Below are 20,295 nucleotides of genomic sequence, written 5' to 3'. Positions count from 1 at the left end.
CCTGCAGTTTTATTAAACTGATGATCTATTCTCTTGATAGATCATCAGCATCTGATCGGCAGGGGTCCGACACGCGGGACCCCCGTGGATCAGCTGTTTGAGAAGGCAGAGGCGCTGGCAGTAGCGCTGTGGCCTTCTCGCTGTTTACTGCAGGCCCAGCGAAGTCACGACTAGTATCACTGGCCTGGGAGGGGATAAGCTCCATTCAAGTGAACGGCGCTTAGCCCCGCCCAGGCCAGTGATACTAGTCGTGACGTCACTGGGCCTGCAGGAAACAGCGAGAAGGCGTGTTGGACCCCCGCCGATCAGATGCTGATCTATCCAGAGGATAGATGATCAGTTTAAAAAAACTGCAGAACCCCTTTAACACCTAGCATCTCAACACAAGCATTAATGAAAAACTGACTATCCTTCGGCATGCTTCTGTTTTTTTCTTTAATGACTCATTGGAGGTCATTTACTAAGTGTGCAATAGCAATTTTTTGGCCTATGACGACACCGGTTTCTGACATTTTTAACACCCGTTTGAAAAAATTTAGAGCTCATGCACACGACCGTTGTCACTTGAACGGGTCCGCAATCCAGAAGGTGCGGTGCAGAACGGAGGCACGAAACTGCACTCTGCAGTGCCTCCGTTGTTTTCGGTCCGTGCCTGCACTACTCTTCTGCGGGGGAGCATTGGATGCAGATAGCAAACCCCATGTAAGTGAATGGGTCTGCGTCCACATACGGACCGTAACTTGTGGTCCGCAGCACCGGCCTGGCCAGCACACGTTCATGTGCATGAGCCTTTAGTCTTCTACTGTTCTTACTTTTGGATGCACTCCCATGTTTGTTTTAAAAACTGCACCCAAATCTGCATTTGTAAACTCAGCCTACATCCTACCACACCATCTTTTTGGTGTTTTACAGGGTATATAATAAAGCCACTCAGTGTTCAGGCTGTAAGTTATAGGGATTCTTGAAGACAGTGCAATAGGAGACCCTTCACCTTACATCTCCAAGGTCCCAGCCCATTTATAATGCATGTGTTGATGTTTCCTGAAACACTGCATTTGCTTTATTCCAGGAATCACGAGTACTGCGTTGATCAAAAAGTTTCACTTTGGACTAATTTGTCCATAGAAAATGTTCTGCGTATTTCATGTTGAGGTCAGCATTTACAATAAAAACCTTAAAGCGGTTGTCCGGGTGTTTTAATATTGATGAACTATCCTCAGGATAGATCATCAATATTAGATTGTCGGGGGCCTGATTCTCCAGATGATCCGCTTGAAAAGGCCACTGTGCTTCATGAGTTCGGTGGCCTCTTAGGACAGTGACGTCACTGGTCACATGACCTAATGAATGGGGCTGAGCTGCAATACCAAGCACAGCCACCATACAATGGAGTGGGGGTTGTCGGGTGTCAGATCCCCCACCAATTGGGTATTGATGACCTATCCTGAGGATAGGTCATCAATATTAAACACCTAGAAAAACCCTTTAAAATCATTTTGTATAGCTACATGCACACGATTGTATGTGTTTTGCAGTCCGCAAAAAAAAAAAAAAAGACATCCGTATGCCATCGTTTTTTTTGCGGATCCATTGTAACAATGCCTAAAACTGACAAGAATAGGACATGTTCTATTTGTTTGCGGGGCTACGGATCGGACATACTGATGCGGACAGCACACTGTGTCCTGTCCGCATTTTTTGCGGACCCATTGAAATGAATGGGTCTGCATCCTATCCACAAAAAAAACGGAACGGACACGGAAACAAACAATGTTCGTGTGCATGTAGCCTAATACTGATGAAAGCATTACCTTGTATTCAGTCTAGTCTAAGCACCTGTATGCAGCCTCCAAACCCTTCCACACGCAATCGTGTTTTCATTACAGATAATCATATTGATGTGGTTTGTACATATGTGGCTACAAAGTCTGTAAAAGCAATAAGTAAATTAAACTAATAACTAAAGAGAAATTAACCAATCTTTGATCACATACATCTTCAGTAATAGCTAAGTCAGGCATGGCTTTGAAACTCTCTTGTTGCAGCATGTGCCTGGGGCGACTCCTGTGAAAGCGCTCTGCTTGCTCACTCACCCACCTGCCATCTGGCCTATCTCCTCGTTACCCTGTAGAAACAAGCACAAACCTGAAACCATCAACAGGTGCTTTGATCCTGACAGCATGCACTATACTTATTTTCTAAAAAAGAGAAAACACCAGATTGGTTTCTACCGGTCTCAGTTTTCACCCTGACCCAGCACTCATCCCTGGGCGACAGAGGCATAATGGTGAATTTACAGGCTACACATGTATGTATCACATTGCCTTTTCACAATTTCCAGTAAAACTTTGCACAGAAATAATCTCTCTCTTTTCAAAACTGAATTTTCAACTGGAATAGATTTGGTTTCCTCCAGTGGGCAGCAGCTATGGCCGAGATCACACATTTTACGAGACATTAACCATATCTTGGACCTGGCCGTCACCTAGTTATAATATGAGCATCTATTTTGTAGGGTACACAATTGTGCAACCTGTCAGTTTTTATGGAGCCAATGAAGCAATGCCTAATATTAATGATATTCATGAGGTCCTATGCATAGGTGAAATGCCCAGTGTAATAGATCAAAAATGTAACTTAAAAAAAAAAAAAAGCCTAGACAAATCCTAGCGTGTATTCAGATGGTGCAGTTAAACCGGCATTTCTTTCTCATGCGGTTTTCGAAACTATGCAGGTTTTACACGTGAAACCAGTGCTTTACCTGCACCCAACTGCCCTAATACACCCATAGCCAACGGCCCCCACCCTAATACACCCATAGCCAACGGCCCCCACCCTAATACACCCATTGGCCTGTTTTAAAAGACTGATGGGAAACTTGTCCTGGTTTTGGGTACAAACAAGGAGGCAGTCTCCCTGTGGGACGGTCAGTCATAGGTTTACCTGATGGGAAACTGCACTGATAGAGCAAGTCCTCCAGGATCAGAGCAGTTTCCAAGTTAGAAGAGCTGAAGGACCTGATGACATCTTCACATGATGTCCTCACAGGTCTTTCACCCACTGAGAAGTTTATCGGGAGTCTGGACAAGAACAGCATAGGAAGTGACTGGAGAAGTGTTCTGACACACTCGCCATGATGCTGACATTGGGAGCTGGGTGGTTAGGGGTAACAATGCTGTCAGTGGGGGTTGGTTAGGGAAAATGTTGCGGTCCATGAGGGATGGGAGATAAGTCTGACTCTTGCTGTCAGTTGAAGACTGGTGGTTAGGAGTAACAATAATGCTGTCAGTTGAGGAAGGATGGTTAGTAGTAACAATGTTGCTGTCAGTGGAGGAAGAGTGGTTAGAAGTGGGAAAGAGATGGGAGTAACATCGCTGCTATCAGTGGGGTCCAGGTGGTTAGGGGTAACAATGCTCTTGTTTGCAGTGTAGCAGTTGAAATCCATGGCATAAACTCCAGCAAAATCTGCAATAGTGATGTCCATAGAAGTAAATTATACCCAGGCAATGCCAAAAATAAAATAAAATCTCCTATAAACTTAGAGAAACCTAGCAATAAGCATAATAAATGGAGAACTGCTGAATATAACACCATGAGGAGACGGTGTGTATTTTACTGGGCGACTCTGCATACTACCGAGGAGTTCTGTGCACACTAATACTACCATGTGTGGCAACACCTGTCGAGTGACCATACAGCTCCTTGTACACATCATGATCCAGAGTAAGCAAACAATGCCAGATGAATAGGTAGTTGAGTTCAAAGCCAGTGACATATTTTCTAGCTTATTCATAACACATTTATAGTCGTCTTCTACAGCAAACAAGGCCATATGCACAATACTGTATTGCACTGACGGGCCACCAGCCACATGCTTCAGAAGACCATGTCAGTCCTAGGCCTCATGCACACGATCTGCAATATATAGATTCCTTCTGTATGCATTCCGTATTTTCACACTCCCGTTACAAGAAAGGGCTATTCTTATTTGCAACTTGGACCACAATAGGACCGTATTTTTCGTTTTATAAGATCCACATTTTTTTCCTCCATAAGTGTGTGTGTGTGTGTGTGTGTGTGTGGGGAAAATGGAAGTGCTCATTCATATGGAGAAAGCACGAGGTGCAGGGAGTGAAGCGCTGCTAGCACGCGCTCCCTGGTCTTCTCCGGGCATAGTGCGCAGGTGCACTGTGACGTCAGGTCACCGTGCAGTGGGGCCCGGAGAACACCAGGGAGCGGTGAGTGCAGCGTGCCATCCGGAGAGGTACGTCGATATGGGGGTCTGATCTAGGCTGGCCACTTGCTTCACCCCAAAAAGGAGGACCTTTGAGGCCACACTCCCAACCTGCTAAACCACGCCCCCAGTAAGTGCCCAGCAAAAGAAAAAAATGTCACCATGGCACTTTTTTATTACTGGACTCTGCAGGATGGAAAAGCGCTGTATACTACACTTTTCCTTCTCTATAATACATAATGTGAGCAAAGACTTGTATTGTCAAATGAGTCACAATGAATGAGGACTCCTGTCAGTTACTCACTGCTGCACATTCCCCCGTTAGGGATACCCCACAACCCAGTGTAAAAGCCAGTCACTTAGAAGAATGATAGATGTTCTTTGCTCTAGAGCTGACACTCCACGTACAATAAGACATAAGCTTTCTGAGGGAGCACAGTGCTGGCAGCATCACCACAGTCATTTAAACACTAGGACGAGGAACCTCTGGCAGAAATGAATGCTGGGGCTTCTTGTGCCATGTGGGCGAGGGGGCAGCTCATACATAATGGTGGGGGTTACCTTACTTTACAGTCAGTGTTACCCTGGGGATAATACACCTGTGGAGACAGCACATCATGTGGATAAAGTACTGAGCAGACCCCGGGCCTGGGTGTGAGGCGGCTTCCCAGGCCCTCTGACCGCAAATACTGGTAAATATTAATTTTCCAGCGGGGAGATGGTGGGGCCATGCTGGGTTGGATGAGGAGCTCCGGGGCTGAGGATGAAGTCATAGCCCAAGGAGGAGGACCACCACAGTGTACCATCTGCACTCTCTGTTCGCACCTGCTGCAGATAACAGTTGGCTCAGGCGGCGCGTCGGCACTCATGCAGCAGAGCTAATGACGTGACGTCACGCCATACAGCGCTCCAGAAGTGCTGCCAGGTCCTGCCCCCTGTTATGAAGATTTAAAGCGACATCCCAATGCAAGTCCCAACTTACCTACAAAAAGGAGGACTTCTGGCCTTGCGCCGGATGGATGACCAGGAATCTTAAAACCGGACTGTCCGGCCTAAAACCAGACATCTGTCCACCCTAGTCTAATCTGAGGTCGGATGAAGATTGGGGGGGGGTCTGATTTTTTTTTTTTACCTCTAAAACCTAAGTAGGTCTTATAATCTGATGCATCTTTTAAAGCAAAAAATACAGTAAAAAAACAAACAGGTTTGCAAAAAATTGTGTGCATGGGCCCCATACAAATGAATGGACCAATGTGCTATCCACAAAAAATGCAGACAAAAAATACGGTTGTGTGCATAAAGCCTAAGTGTAGTAAAGAAGTGGTATAACCCCCAATGATTACTGATAGTAGTGGTAAGACCTTATGCTTTCCTTTGACCAGTCCTGTGCTCATTTTCTTCTATTGTCCTTCCATGACTACTCCATCCCCGGCATTACCCTCTCTGAAAGTAAAAGGCTGCAGCCATAAACTACGTCCCTGTACATATCTCAAAGGGAAAAAAAATTATAATAAATTATCAGGGTCTTTTAATATTGATGACCTATCCTCAGGATAGGTCATCAATATCAGATCGGCAGGGGTCCGACACCCGGCACCCCCGCCCATCAGCTGTGTGAGGAGACTGCGTGCAGTGTGCACATGCCGACTCCCTTCCAGCTCGCTGCTGCTTTGCCATAGACATACCAGACGGCACGTGCACCCTACCTTCAAACAGCTGATCGTCAGGGGTGTCCCGGGTGTCAGACCCCCCCCCCCCAATCTGATACTGATAACCTATCCTGAGGAAATGCTCTGCTGCTCCCCTCAGAGGGGCTGCCTGGGTGAAGAAGGGGTAATGCTCTGGACAAAAGTATTAGGACACCTACAGGGGCTTTCATGACTTCCCATTCTATGTCCATAAGCATTAATATGGAGTCGGTCCCTATTTCCAGCTACAACAGTTTTACCTCAGACATTTATGCCCGAGAGCACTCCATTCAGCTATCTTCGGCGCTCCCATACAAATGAATGGAGTGGCAGCGTGCTTTTCCGACCAGCCGCTCCGTCCATTTCAGGGGGGATCGATGGGGTACAGGATCCCTGTTCTCATGATTGGTGGGGGTCGCAGCGGTAGGACCCTCACAAATCTGATAGTTATCCCCTATCCTGTGGATAGATAACTTTCTATAACCAGAATACCCCATTAAGTGTCTATTCCTATGTAAATGAAGGGTTTTATTGTGTTACCCAGGCAGCCCCCCTGAGGCTAGCATTGGAGCATCTCATGTTCCGATGTGCTAAATCGCGCAGGGCACGGGCTCTTTTGTTTATCATAACACACTGCCGGGCGGAAGCTTCTGCCCGGCAGTGTGTTCGGTGACGTCACCAGCTCTGATGGGCGGGCTTTAGTGCTGCCCTAGCCGTTTTACTGGCTAGGGCAGCGCTAAATCCCACCTATCAGTTCCGGTGACGTCTCCGGGCTTCCTGTCAGTCCCATGGAGAGCCCGGTACGTCACCGGATCTCCAAGAAATGCCTTTGCCCTGCGCGATTTATCGCAGGGCAAAGCAGTTCATGCTCCGATGCTCAAGTCAGGGGGGCTGCTGTGGTGAAAATGGAGGTATGTCCAGGTTCAGCTCTGAAACCGGACAACCCCTTTAAAAGGGGTAGTCAGGCTTTTATTTTTTGTTTCTATTTATTTGTAAAATCATACAATTTTCAAATATGCACATATTTAAAATTCTGCTTACATTCTTATATCAGAAGGTTGTCTCCAGGAGCGGACTGGCCATAGACCCTACAGGGAAATTTCCCAGTGGGCCAATGCCCAGGGGCTGCTCAAGCGCTCTTCATGGTGGCCGGCCGGGTACATAACTTTCTGATGTTCTATTAATGCTAGGAGCATCAGCACCTATGCACCCAACAGCTGCAGGAGCCCCCCTGAACTCAAACGTATCACTGTCCTCAGGATGGTAATGAAGGTGACTACTGTGGTGACAAACACATGGCACCGCTCATGGCACTACTTACCCATCTTATTCAATGGGAGGTCGCTGGAGTACGGGTCTGGTCACACATCTCTTCATAGTGGTCATGTTGGAACTGTAGGGCTGTATTCACATTCCAGGCAGCGCTGCTCGAGAGAGGACAATGGCACTGATAAGCTTATTGCAGTATACTGACAAGTTGATCAAAATGCAGTTTTTCAGCACTTTTAAAGGGCATCTGTCAGCAGGTTTGTACCTATGACACTGGCTGACCTATTACATCTGAAAGCATCTGTGTTGGTTCCATGTTCATATGTGCTCACATTGCCCCGAAAGTTTTGATAAAAGCAAATGAGCCCCTAAGACTAACGGGGGCGTTGTCATTACACCTGGAGGCTCTGCTCTCTCTGCAACTGCTGCACTCTCCACTAGGGAGACAGGACCAGGTCGTGCGATTAAGTTTTCGCTACCAGGCCCTGTCCATAAAGTGCAGAAGGCACGTCAGTTGCAGAGAGAGCTGAGCCTCTAAGAGTAATTGCTCCTATGGGCTCATGTGCATATATTAACAGTTCATTAATGCGGGCACATATGAACATGGGACCAACACAGATGATGTCAGCTGCCAAGCGCACATGTAACAGGTCCGCCAGTGTCATAGCTACAAAGCTGCTGACAGATGCCCTTTAAAAGACAAAGTGGCCAGCCCTTCTAAGGGCTCTTTCACACTTGCGTTGTCCGGATCCGGCGTGTACTCCACTTCCCGGAATTACACGCCGGATCCGGAAAAACGCAAGTGTACTAAAAGCATTTGAAGACGGATCCGTCTTGAAAATGCTTTCAGTGTTACTATGGCACCCAGGATGCTATTAAAGTCCTGGTTGCCATAGTAGGAGCGGGGAGCGGGGGAGCGGTATACTTACCGTCCGTGCGGCTCCCGGGGCGCTCCAGAGTGACGTCAGAGCGCCCCATGCGCATGGATGACGTGCCATGTGATCATGTCATCCATGCGCCTGGGGTGCCCTGACGTCACTCTGGAGCGCCTCGGGACTTTAGCGTCCCGGCAGCCATGGTAACCACTCTAAAAAAGCTAAACATCGTATCCGGCAATGCGCCGAAATGACGTTTAGCTTAAGGCCGGATCCGGATCAATGCCTTTCAATGGGCATTCATTCTGGATCCGGCCTTGCGGCAAGTCTTCAGTTTTTTGGGCCGGAGCAAAAAGCGCAGCATGCTGCGGTATTTTCTCCGGCCAAAAAAACGTTCCGTTCCGGAACTGAAGACATCCTGAATGGATTTCACTCCATTCAGAATGCATTAGGATAAAACTGATCACGCAGGTGTGAAAGAGCCCTAAGGGAAGTAATAAACACTTTGGGAAGGGGGTTATCAAAAGTGGTGCTAATGGAAACTGACAGTTGCCCATCGCAACCAATCACATTCCTCCTTTCATTTTCCAACAGAGCTCTGAAAAGTGAAATCTGATTGGTTGCCAGGTCAGTCTTCCGTAGCACCACCTTTGATAAATCTCTCCCTTAGGCCTCTTGCAAACAAACTGCCCCCCCCCCCCCCCCGTTTTCCATTCCGTTTTTGCAGATTCCGTTTGCGGTACGAATGCGGAACTATTCATTTCAACGGTTCCGCAAAAAAACGGACTGTACTCCGTATGCATTCCGTTCCGCTGAAAGACAGAACTTGTCTTATTATTGCCCGCAAATAAAAAGGGAATGCATCCGTGTCTTCCGTATCCGTTCCTTTTTTGCTGAACCATCTAATGAAAATTTTATGTGCTTACTGTTAAAACATTTTTGTATGAATCAGTTTCCGTTCCACAAAAAAAGGATCACAAGCGGAAACCAAACAGAAAAACGGAACGGAAGAGGAAACACTACTGAAACAAAAAATGGATCTGTGAAAAAACGGACCGCAAAATACAGGAAAAAAATAACAAAAAACATACGGTCACCTGCAAGAGGCCATAGGGTGCAGTTAAAGGGTTTCTGTCACCAGATTTAACACTATTAAGCTAGCTGACATTAGTGATGTGCTAATGTCAGCTAAACCTAACTAGCCTATTCCTACTTTTATTTATGCCCCCGTTACTCCAGAAATCTAACACTTTAATAATATGATAATTAGCCTGGGGGGGGCGTTGTTCCTGCTCCTAGAGGCTGCGTTCTCCCACCTTTGTCATCTGCCTCCAAGTCCTGATTAACAGGGCATAGCATCGCTCACATCTGTCTGCCAGCCCTGTGCTCTGGTGAAATCCCGCGCCGTTCAGTATTCTGCACAGGCGCGGTGAGGGAGCTGGCAGCCCGCGAGTGTCTTTCCCTCACTGCTCCTGCACAAATGCTGAACGGCGCGAGATTTCACCAGAGCACAGGGCTGGCGGACAGATGTGAGCGATGCTATGCCCTGTTAATCAGGGCTTGGAGGGAGACGACAAAGGTGGGAGAACGCAGCCTCTGAGCGGGAACAATCCCCCCCCCCTCCCCCACAGAGGCTAATTATCATATTATAAAAGGTACATTTCTGGAGTAACAGGGGCATAAATAAGAGTAGGAATGGGCTAGTTAGGTTTAGCTGACATTAGCACATCGCTAATATCAGCTAGCTTAATAGGGTTAAATCTGGTGACAGAAACCCTTTAAAAACATGCCTGCAGTCAGAGTTTTTAATATGTGAAACCTTTTTTTAAGACCTAAAAAAATAATAATCACATCCGCATTAAAACCAAATATGTTTTTCTTTTCCCAGTGCGGTTTTGCAGAGGAGAGAAAAATACTGAAACATGCACAGAAAACTCATAAAGAGAGAGTGGTTTTCATATCTAACAGATTTTGCAGATACAGTGCCAGTCCTGTCCCCGGGCTGAGAATACTCTCCCTATTGATGTGAATGAAGCTGCAATACCAGAAGTAACCCAAAGACGAGAGGTGGCGCTATTTTATTTCAGAGGACCTGTCGCCACGAGACGCAGTGCAATAAGCAGACTACATGCATCATTCTGGAAAGTAGAGCCCAGCTGGGAGAACCGGAGAGGCAGCAGGGGGTCTGTCAGGTAAGTACTTGCCTGGGCAGATCTGGCCGTTGTCTGGTTTTCTCACATGGATGACCTAACTTCAGGATAGGTCCTCAATATCAGATCAGCGAGCCAGCTCCGACATTGCAGCAGCGGACGAACAGCTGGAATTGCACTGGTCCGCGGCAATGTCGACAGCGAGCAGGTACAGGAGCGCTGCCGGGAGTTGGGCCCCTACAATCTGATATTGATGACCTACCCTGAAAAAAAGGTCATCAATATGAGAAAACTGGACAACTCCCTTAAAAGGGGTTGTGCAAGAATTGGGGGGCAGGTTTCGGATCTGAAAGGGAAGCTTACTGACCTGCTTCCCGGCGCTGGCTCTGTTGCTGACAATATCCGGTTTATGTCACCAGCAGCCAATCGCTGACCACGGCCCCTTACAATAATTTGTCATGATGTAAAGCAGGGATGCTCAACCTGCGGCCCCCCAGCTGTTGTAAAACTACACTTCCCACCATGCCCTGCTGTCGTTGATAAATGTAGGCTGTCAGGGCATGCTGGGAGTTGTAGTTTTGCAACAGCTGGAGGGCCGCAGGTTGGGCATCCCTGACTTAAAAGGATACGGTCACTGCAGCGGCCAATGATTGGCTGCAGGTGACGTAATACCGCAGGTCAATTCTTACACAACCCCTTTAAGTTTAGAAAGAGCAGAGATCTAAGTGTAAATGACCAGTTTTACTGAATCTTTTCCCCATCAATCTGCTCTGCGTCTTGTGGTGAGAGCTCCTCTTTAATACGGGTTGGTGGCACTGCAGTCTCCGTCCCCCTGGAGATCTCATTACAAGGGGTGAGCTCCCAGCCTCCACAGCCATGTATTCACCCCGGTCCAGCAGGCACACGCCTGGCACATGGACTGATCACTGTCTGCACCAGCCATGGAGGCTCGGTGCTGCCACCCAGCGGCCTCTCCCGCTCAGCCTGACCCGAGACAAGAAGCCTCGGCTGAACTCTTACCCCGTCCGGGACAAGCACGACACAAAGGGAAGGGAGGACAACGCTCCTTCCACGGCAGCGCCATTGCCATAGCCAAGCGGCTGTAATATGGGGCTGCAGGCAGACTCCTCACCTGACGGCGGGCGCCGCCTGTCAGTCCCGCACCCGGATACACGCGCAGCAAATCATAGGGCTGTATCCGTGGAGAAGCTGTGCCGGGGAGCGGGCGGCATCACCTCAGCCGTGCAGCACGGGGGGCGTGTGCCGTGTCACCCCCCCCCTTCACCACACGTTCGGCTTGTTGCGGGGCAGAGCGTGCTGCTACATGACAGGCAGCGGCACGGCAGGGGTTAAGGCAGTGTGGGCCCTCCTCCAGACACCGAGCGGCGTGCTGTGAATAATAGCGACAAGGAGCCCGAGCAATCAGTGCCGCTGACCTCAGCCGCCTCGGGTTCAGCAGCAGCAGTCTCCGCTCCCATCCCCCGCCGCAGACAGCCAGCCAGACGGCACACCCCCACCCCTGGAGGAGGGGGCGTGTCCTCATTGTGTAAACAAGGCAGGCCCGCCCGCCCAGGGGCCGCCACATGAGGACAGGCCGGGGAGGAGAGACAGTCGCCTCCCATGTCACCTTGGGCAGCTGCCGCTCCTTGCCGCCTTTCCTTCCTCCTCACCTCACTGGCCGGGGGGAGACTCCATGCAGCAGCACGTGCTGTGCCCGCTGCCAGGGTCCGTGCTGCTGAGGGGCCCTCGGCGTCCTGGTAACACGCTGAATGTGGAGGGGGCGTGACTGCGCGGTCTGCTGTGGGAGAAGGTGTGCGGTGTCACTAGGGGCCACACTGCTCCTCACATGTGCTGCACGTCTCCTGCCTCATTCATCCCGTTACCGCACGCGGTAGGGTGAGGTAATGCCCCGCACACAGGCGGTGACGTCTGCGGTATATATGGAGGTGTATATAGAGATATACAGTACATAAACACTGCGGTATATATAGAGGTGTACAGTACAGTGGAGGTGTATATACAGTACATAAACACTGCGGTATATATAGAGGTGTACAGTACAGTGGAGGTGTATATACAGTACATAAACACTGCGGTATATATAGAGGTGTACAGTACAGTGGAGGTGTATATACAGTACATAAACACTGCGGTATATATAGAGGTGTACAGTACAGTGGAGGTGTATATACAGTACATAAACACTGCGGTATATATAGAGGTGTACAGTACAGTGGAGGTGTATATAGAGATATACAGTACATAAACACTAGTGTATATAAATATACATTACAGACACTGCGGTATATAGAGGTATAGCATACACAGACTGCAGTATATATAGAGGTACAGTGGAGGTGTATATAGTCCATAGACACTGCAGTGTGTGTGTATATATATATATATATATAAAACAAACACTGCGGTATATATAGGTATACAGTACAGTGGAGGTGTATATAGAGATATATAGTACATAGACACTGCGGTATATAGAGAGGTAATGCCCCGCACACAAGCGGTGACGTCTGCGGTATATATAGAGGTATACAGTACAGTGGAGGTGTATATAGAGATATACAGTACATAAACACTAGTGTATATAGATATACATTACATAGACACTGCAGTATATAGAGGTATAGCATACACAGACTGCAGTATATATAGAGGTATACGGTACAGTGGAGGTGTATATAGAGATATATAGTACATAGACACTGCGGTATATAGAGAGGTAATGCCCCGCACACAAGCGGTGACGTCTGCGGTATATATAGAGGTATACAGTACAGTGGAGGTGTATATAGAGATATACAGTACATAAACACTAGTGTATATAGATATACATTACATAGACACTGCAGTATATAGAGGTATAGCATACACAGACTGCAGTATATATAGAGGTATACGGTACAGTGGAGGTGTATATAGTCCATAGACACTGCAGTGTCTGTGTATATATATGTGTGTGTATGTGTATATATATATATATATATATATATCATAAACACTGCGGTATATATAGAGGTATACAGTACATAGACACTACGGTGTATATAGATATACAGTACATAGACACTACGGTGTATATAGATATACAGTACAGAGACACTATGGTGTATATAGTATAGACACTGCGGTGTGTGTATATATAGAGACGTATATAGTACAGACACTGCAGTATATAGAGGTATATAGTGCAGACACTGCGGTGTATAGATAGAGGTATATAGTGCAGACACTGCGGTGTATAGATAGAGGTATATAGTGCAGACACTGCGGTGTATAGATAGAGGTGTATAGATAGAGGTATATAGTGCAGACACTGCGGTGTATAGATAGAGGTATATAGTGCAGACACTGCGGTGTATAGATAGAGGTATATAGTGCAGACACTGCGGTGTATAGATAGAGGTATATAGTGCAGACACTGTGGTATATATAGAGGTATATAGTGGCACTTCATGTATATAGCAATGCCAGGGACATGTCATTCATGGGGTTATAAACTGGTGAGGTGTGCTCCATGGTGGTGCATGTAGTATGTATAGCTGTGCATGTGTCTATACAGCCCACAGACATGTAGTATGTATAGCTGTACATGTGTCTATACAGCCCACAGACATGTAGTATGTATAGCTGTGCATGTGTCTATACAGCCCACAGACATGCAGTATGTATAGCTGTACATGTGTCTATACAGCCCACAGACATGCAGTATGTATAGCTGTACATGTGTCTATACAGCCCACAGACATGTAGTATGTATAGCTGTACATGTGTCTATACAGCCCACAGACATGCAGTATGTATAGCTGTACATGTGTCTATACAGCCCACAGACATGTAGTATGTATAGCTGTGCATGTGTCTATACAGCCCACAGACATGCAGTATGTATAGCTGTACATGTGTCTATACAGCCCACAGACATGCAGTATGTATAGCTGTGCATGTGTCTATACAGCCCACAGACATGTAGTATGTATAGCTGTGCATGTGTCTATACAGCCCACAGACATGTAGTATGTATAGCTGTGCATGTGTCTATACAGCCCACAGACATGCAGTATGTATAGCTGTACATGTGTCTATACAGCCCACAGACATGCAGTATGTATAGCTGTACATGTGTCTATACAGCCCACAGACATGCAGTATGTATAGCTGTGCATGTGTCTATACAGCCCACAGACATGCAGTATGTATAGCTGTGCATGTGTCTATACAGCCCACAGACATGTAGTATGTATAGCTGTGCATGTGTCTATACAGCCCACAGACATGTAGTATGTATAGCTGTGCATGTGTCTATACAGCCCACAGACATGCAGTATGTATAGCTGTGCATGTGTCTATACAGCCCACAGACATGCAGTATGTATAGCTGTACATGTGTCTATACAGCCCACAGACATGCAGTATGTATAGCTGTGCATGTGTCTATACAGCCCACAGACATGTAGTATGTATAGCTGTACATGTGTCTATACAGCCCACAGACATGCAGTATGTATAGCTGTACATGTGTCTATACAGCCCACAGACATGCAGTATGTATAGCTGTGCATGTGTCTATACAGCCCACAGACATGTAGTATGTATAGCTGTACATGTGTCTATACAGCCCACAGACATGTAGTATGTATAGCTGCTATACGTGGGGCAGTCTCCCCGGGAGTGTGTAGACACAGCATACATGTGTCCGACATGCAGTATGTATAGCTGCTATACCTGGGGCCGTCTCCCCCGGGAGTGTGTACATGCATGTATATTATCCACAGACATGTAGTATCTAAAGCTCTACGTGTGACTTGTATGTATAGCAACTATACGTGGGGCTGTCTCCCCGTGAGTGTATACCCAGCATAACTGTCTCTAACATGTAGTATATATAGCTCTGTGTTTGACAGGCATGTATAGCTGATATACGTGTGACAAGCAGTATGTATAGCTGCTATTCATGTGACATAGATGTATAGCCGCTATACGTGGGGCCTTATCCCCTAGGAGTGTGTAAACACAGTATACTGTCCACGGGCGCGCCACGCCGCTCTGTGTGACATGTATAGCCGCTGTACGTGTGACATGTAGTATGTATAGCTGTACGTGTGACATGTAGTATGTATAGCTGTACACGTGACATGTAGTATGTATAGCCGCTCTACCTGTGACATGTATGTAGAGCTGTACACATGACGTGTAGTATGTATAGCCGCTCTACCTGTGACATGTATGTAGAGCTGTACGTGTGATTAGTATGTATAGCCGCTATACCTGTGACATGTATGTAGAGCTGTACGTGTGACGTGTATGTAGCGCTGTACACATGACATGTAGTATGTATAGCTGCTCTACGTGTGACATGTATGTGTAGCTGTACGTGTGACATGTATGTAGAGCTGTACGTGTGACGTGTATGTAGAGCTGTACACATGACATGTAGTATGTATAGCTGCTCTACGTGTGACATGTATGTGTAGCTGTACGTGTGACATGTATGTAGAGCTGTACCTGTGACATGTATGTAGAGCTGTACACGTGACGTGTAGTATGTATAGCCGCTCTACCTGTGACATGTATGTAGAGCTGTACACGTGACATGTAGTATGTATAGTTGCTATACCTGTGACATGTATGTAGAGCTGTACACGTGACATGTATGTATAGCCGCTCTACCTGTGACATGTATGTAGAGCTGTACACGTGACATGTAGTATGTATAGCCGCTATACCTGTGACATGTATGTAGAGCTGTACACGTGACATGTAGTATGTATAGCCGCTATACCTGTGACATGTATGTAGAGCTGTACACGTGACATGTAGTATGTATAGCCGCTCTACCTGTGACATGTATGTAGAGCTGTACACGTGACATGTAGTATGTATAGCCGCTATACGTGGGGCCGTCTCCTCGGCCTCACAGGAAAGTTTGCAGTGTGAATCGGAATGAGGTCAGCTCTGGAGCTTCTCATTGCACGCGGTGATTATTATTGCATCGCGTTCCCAGCCAATGGGCGGCGAGGGGGCGGGGTTTGGCACGAGGAAACGTTAGAAACAGCAGGCGATTGGCTGCCAATCGCCCCGGGAAGGGATAAAGGGACGCGAAGCTGCATCGAGCAGAGCTGTTAGCTGAGTGAGGACCGGCGATAGTGTGTAGAGCGGCTCCTCCTCTACCCCATACACTCCATGTCTGCTGGTCATCTGTGTGTGTGACCCCCCTCAGCACTCAGGACTGTACACACGCACACAGCTCCTACCTGGGATTCTATTCCTTCTGCACTGCTGGACTGGAGCCGTACAAAACTCATAAGAACTTCCTCCAGTGATCATAAGTCATAAAGCCAGAGTGATGCCTGCCAGCGGCTGCTGGAGCTGCCAGTAACCAAGGGAGCGCAGCACAACGTGGCCCTCCTCCTCAGTGTATTGGATGCTCCAGCGCCTGGATCACTGTGCCGGGACACCGCAGCAGCCGGGACGCTCCCCTCGTCGCCATGGTGCAGCAGAGCAGCAACGCGGAGAACACGGAGGCGCTGCTGGCAGGAGAGAGCTCGGAGTCCGGGGTGGGCATCGAGCTGGATATGGCATCTTCTCCCACCCCGGGCTCTACTGCCTCCACCGGGGGCAAAGCCGATGACCCGAGCTGGTGCAAGACGCCCAGCGGCCACATCAAGAGACCGATGAACGCCTTCATGGTGTGGTCGCAGATCGAGCGGCGGAAGATCATGGAGCAGTCCCCGGACATGCACAACGCCGAGATCTCCAAGCGCCTGGGCAAGCGCTGGAAGCAGCTGAAAGACAGCGACAAGATCCCCTTCATCCGAGAGGCCGAGCGGCTGCGGCTCAAGCACATGGCCGACTACCCGGACTACAAGTACCGGCCCAGAAAGAAGGTCAAGTCTGGCGCCTCCAAGCCCGGGGAGAAGGGCTGCGGCAGCCCGGGCGGCGGGGCAGGGAACCCCGGCAGCTGCAGCAGCTCCTCCAAGCCCCCGCTGAAGAAGAGCAGCGGCGCCAAGCTGTGCAGTAAGCCGCACGCCAAGCTGGTCCTGGGCGGCAAAGCCTTCCCCGAGCAGCCGTGTGTCCTGGACCACCACTCCCTGTACAAGTCCCGGAGCGCGGGCAGCTCCAGCCGGCAGGCCGCCCCGGACAGCAAGAAGCCCAAGCACCGGCTCTACATATTCGGCGCCCCCGGCTCGTCCCCCATGGCCGTGCCCGCCAGCCCGACCCTCAGCTGCAGCTCCAGCGACCCGCTCAGCCTGTACGACGACGGGGCCGGCTCCATGCACAATTCCCCGGACTCACCGTCCGAGCACGACGGCTACCCGAGGGCGTCCTCCCCGGCCCCGTCCTCCTCTCACTCCTCCTCTTCGGCTGCATCCTCCCCCTCCTCCGCATCCTCCTCCTCCTCTTCATCGGCTTCCTCCTCGGACGAGGAGCTGGAGGACGAGCTGCTGGAGCTCAACCCCAGCCCGGGCTTCGAGAGCATGTCGCTGGGCAGCTTCAGCGCGGCCGCCCTGGACAGGGACCTGGACTTCCACCTGGAGGCGGGCTCCGGCTCGCACTTCGAGTTCCCGGACTACTGCACGCCGGAGGTGAGCGAGATGATCTCCGGGGACTGGCTGGAGTCCAGCATCTCCAACCTGGTGTTCACCTACTGAGCGGGGCGGCCCGTCACATGGCACTTACCGCCGAGGCCGGACTCTGCCTCCTGCCCGGAGCCCGCTCACTGCGATGGATTTGCACGCCCGGAGACGGAGGGCACCTTGGACACGAGGAGGAGAGGTTGTTACATATTTCTGTGGTACCCGGGGGGCTCTTTACAATGTGTTTCTCAGAGTCGTGGTGGTGTCGGATTCTTTCACTGGTGGGTTATACTATAGCATGTTCTCCTGTCTCTTTTAAGGTTTCTGTAAGACTGTTGAGCAGTTTTAGTGTTAGGATAATCTGCAGCCGATAGGTGGCGCTCTGTTTGATTCCTAAAATCACCAGCTTTTTTCTCATTCTTAGCTCTTTGAAGGATTCAAACGCAACTCAAATCTGTGCTGGACTTCTAATGATTCAGGACCAAATCTGTTCTCCTCAGAGTATGTACGTGTTCTTAGTACTCAGTAGCTGTACATGGACAGACTGTTCGTTTTTGGGTTCCCATTGGTGATCCATATTGTCCCCCCCCTTCTTGTATATGTACTCCAGCTCCCCCTTTTTTCTAGGTGGACCTATTTATACCGGCCAAACATTCCTTTCCTCTCCCCCATCCACACCGTTTTTATGTCTCCTTCACTGAAGGGCTAGAGTTTTAACATTTTAATTTTTTTTTATATTTAAAGGTAGACTTTTGACACTTTAAAAAAAAAAAAAAGGCAAAAAAAAGAAGAGATGAAAAAAACAAAAAACGTTTGATTATTTTCTCAGTGTATTTTTGTAAAAAATATATAAGGGGTGTTTTAACCGGTGTCATTATTTCAGCTTTGCGGTCAACGCTACAAACAGGGAGGCTGGTTGATCTCCACCAAACAGTAATAATAATGAAGTTGCACCAGCCCATGACTTCCTCCATGTTTACACACTTCTTAAAGTCACAGCATCCCTTCCAGCCTCGTGCACTCACACCTTCAGAGTATTCCTAATAATACACTGTATATCGGTTGAAAACTTAAAAAAAAAAAAAAAAAAAAGTCTTTGTATTAATAATCTTGTGTAGTATTTATATAGCTCTTTATAACTCTACTTCAGAGGATTTTTTTTAATTATTATTATTATAGTGCCGCCATCTCCCTTGTGGGCTAGTGGCAGCACTTTGGGTTTGGCACTGTTAATGCTTCGAGGAGGAGAGGAACAATGTTAGTTGCCTGTTTCCAGTAGGGTTAGAACATTGAGCCGCACGCTTGTCTCTCTTTTTTTTTTTTTCTCTTTAGAACACCAATACCGGTCTCTGAGGCTTGCCTTTTTTTTAACCCTTGAAATACGGTGACCCTCAAGAAGGGGGGGGGAGGGGGTTATGCAAGCTAGTCTGTACTCCAAATGCTTTAAAGCAAACCAGTGCACATTCTAAGCAAAAAAAAAGAAAGAAAAGGGATCCTGTAGCTTTAACTTCTAGACCACATATTTGCACTTTTTTTATAATACAAAAATGAAAAGGACAAAAAATAAAACCGTGCCGTTTAAACCACTGGACCTATCTAAATGCCGATTTGAGTTCGCGACACTATGTACTGCATTTTCATTCTCGTATTTGACTATTTAATCCTTTCTACTTGTCGCTAAACTATGATTGTTTTAGTCTCTTTTGGGCATGATGATAGCATATGTATTCAGGTTTCTAGCTATTGTGTTTTACGATGAAAAAAAAAAAGTGAAACCATCTTTGTACCTTTTAAGTCTATTATAATAAGCGAAAAAAAGACAAAAAAAAAATGTGTGTTTTATGTATGTATTACATGACAGGCACTAGGACTTCTGCCGCAGCAGGCAGCACCTACTTTTTTTTTTTTACAATTTTTATTTTTTATTTTTTTTGTAATCCATCCTGTGCAATATGCCGTGTAAGATACTTTTTGTCTGACCATCGATCCACAATTCCAAGATTTGAGGCATACCTTCATGCCAGCTAACCGTGGTTATTTCACTGCCTGTCAGATTGTTGATATTCTCCTGTAAATAACTTTTTTTTAAAGGAAATAAAATCAGCTGGAACTGAAACCCTTACATTCGATTGGTTTTGTCTTTTATTGTGTGTTCCTATGGGGGGGGTGCTCAGCCTTCCCACAGCTTGGGGACTGTTGCAGGGGAGGAGCCGGGCGCCTGAAATTTAACTGCATTGGTCCTCGTGGTTAGAGGAAAAAAAATAAATCCAAAATGTAACAGCGTGACTTCTATTCCGAACACGTACAGAGCAAGTAGGGAAATAAAATCTTGGCAGGCCATTCTTTCAAGTAATGAGTAAGTGTCACAGCTTGTTCTGTCTAGGAAATTTCGAGGAATACTGTATGCAGACTGATAACCTCTTTGTTTCTTCATGGAAATTAGGCTGGATGGTAAAACAAATAATTTACCGAATGAAATTATCGATG

General features: G+C 47.7%; 2 protein-coding genes across 2 annotated transcripts in view; one reads left to right on the top strand and one right to left on the bottom strand.

The window, feature by feature from the left end:
• LOC122939454 overlaps positions 1–11,646 on the bottom strand; it is a 123,751-nt gene extending 112,105 nt beyond the window's left edge. Inside the window, exons 1-2 of the mRNA XM_044295526.1 lie at positions 11,349–11,646; positions 7,244–7,346 (exon numbers count right to left, since the gene is read on the bottom strand). The gene's annotated coding sequence lies outside the window, so the exon portion shown is untranslated. The remainder of the gene's footprint in view (positions 1–7,243; positions 7,347–11,348) is intronic.
• A 4,716-nt stretch (positions 11,647–16,362) lies between these two features.
• SOX4 (SRY-box transcription factor 4) lies at positions 16,363–19,930 on the top strand. Its single transcript, XM_044293169.1, has one exon. It carries the CDS (start codon positions 16,720–16,722, stop codon positions 17,881–17,883), a length of 1,164 nt encoding a protein of 387 aa, XP_044149104.1. The 5' UTR covers positions 16,363–16,719; the 3' UTR covers positions 17,884–19,930.
• Positions 19,931–20,295: the final 365 nt, after the last annotated feature.

This window comes from Bufo gargarizans, chromosome 5 (genome assembly GCF_014858855.1).
Source record: "Bufo gargarizans isolate SCDJY-AF-19 chromosome 5, ASM1485885v1, whole genome shotgun sequence".
NCBI lineage: Eukaryota > Metazoa > Chordata > Amphibia > Anura > Bufonidae > Bufo > Bufo gargarizans.
The sequence above is the reverse complement of the archived record's forward strand: the minus strand, read 5'-3'. Positions and strand labels throughout refer to the sequence as shown.

Bases quoted from the DNA above. Each gene is read 5' to 3' on its own strand.
- SOX4 (XM_044293169.1), top strand. From the start codon at position 16,720: ATGGTGCAGCAGAGCAGCAACGCGGAGAACACGGAGGCGCTGCTGGCA.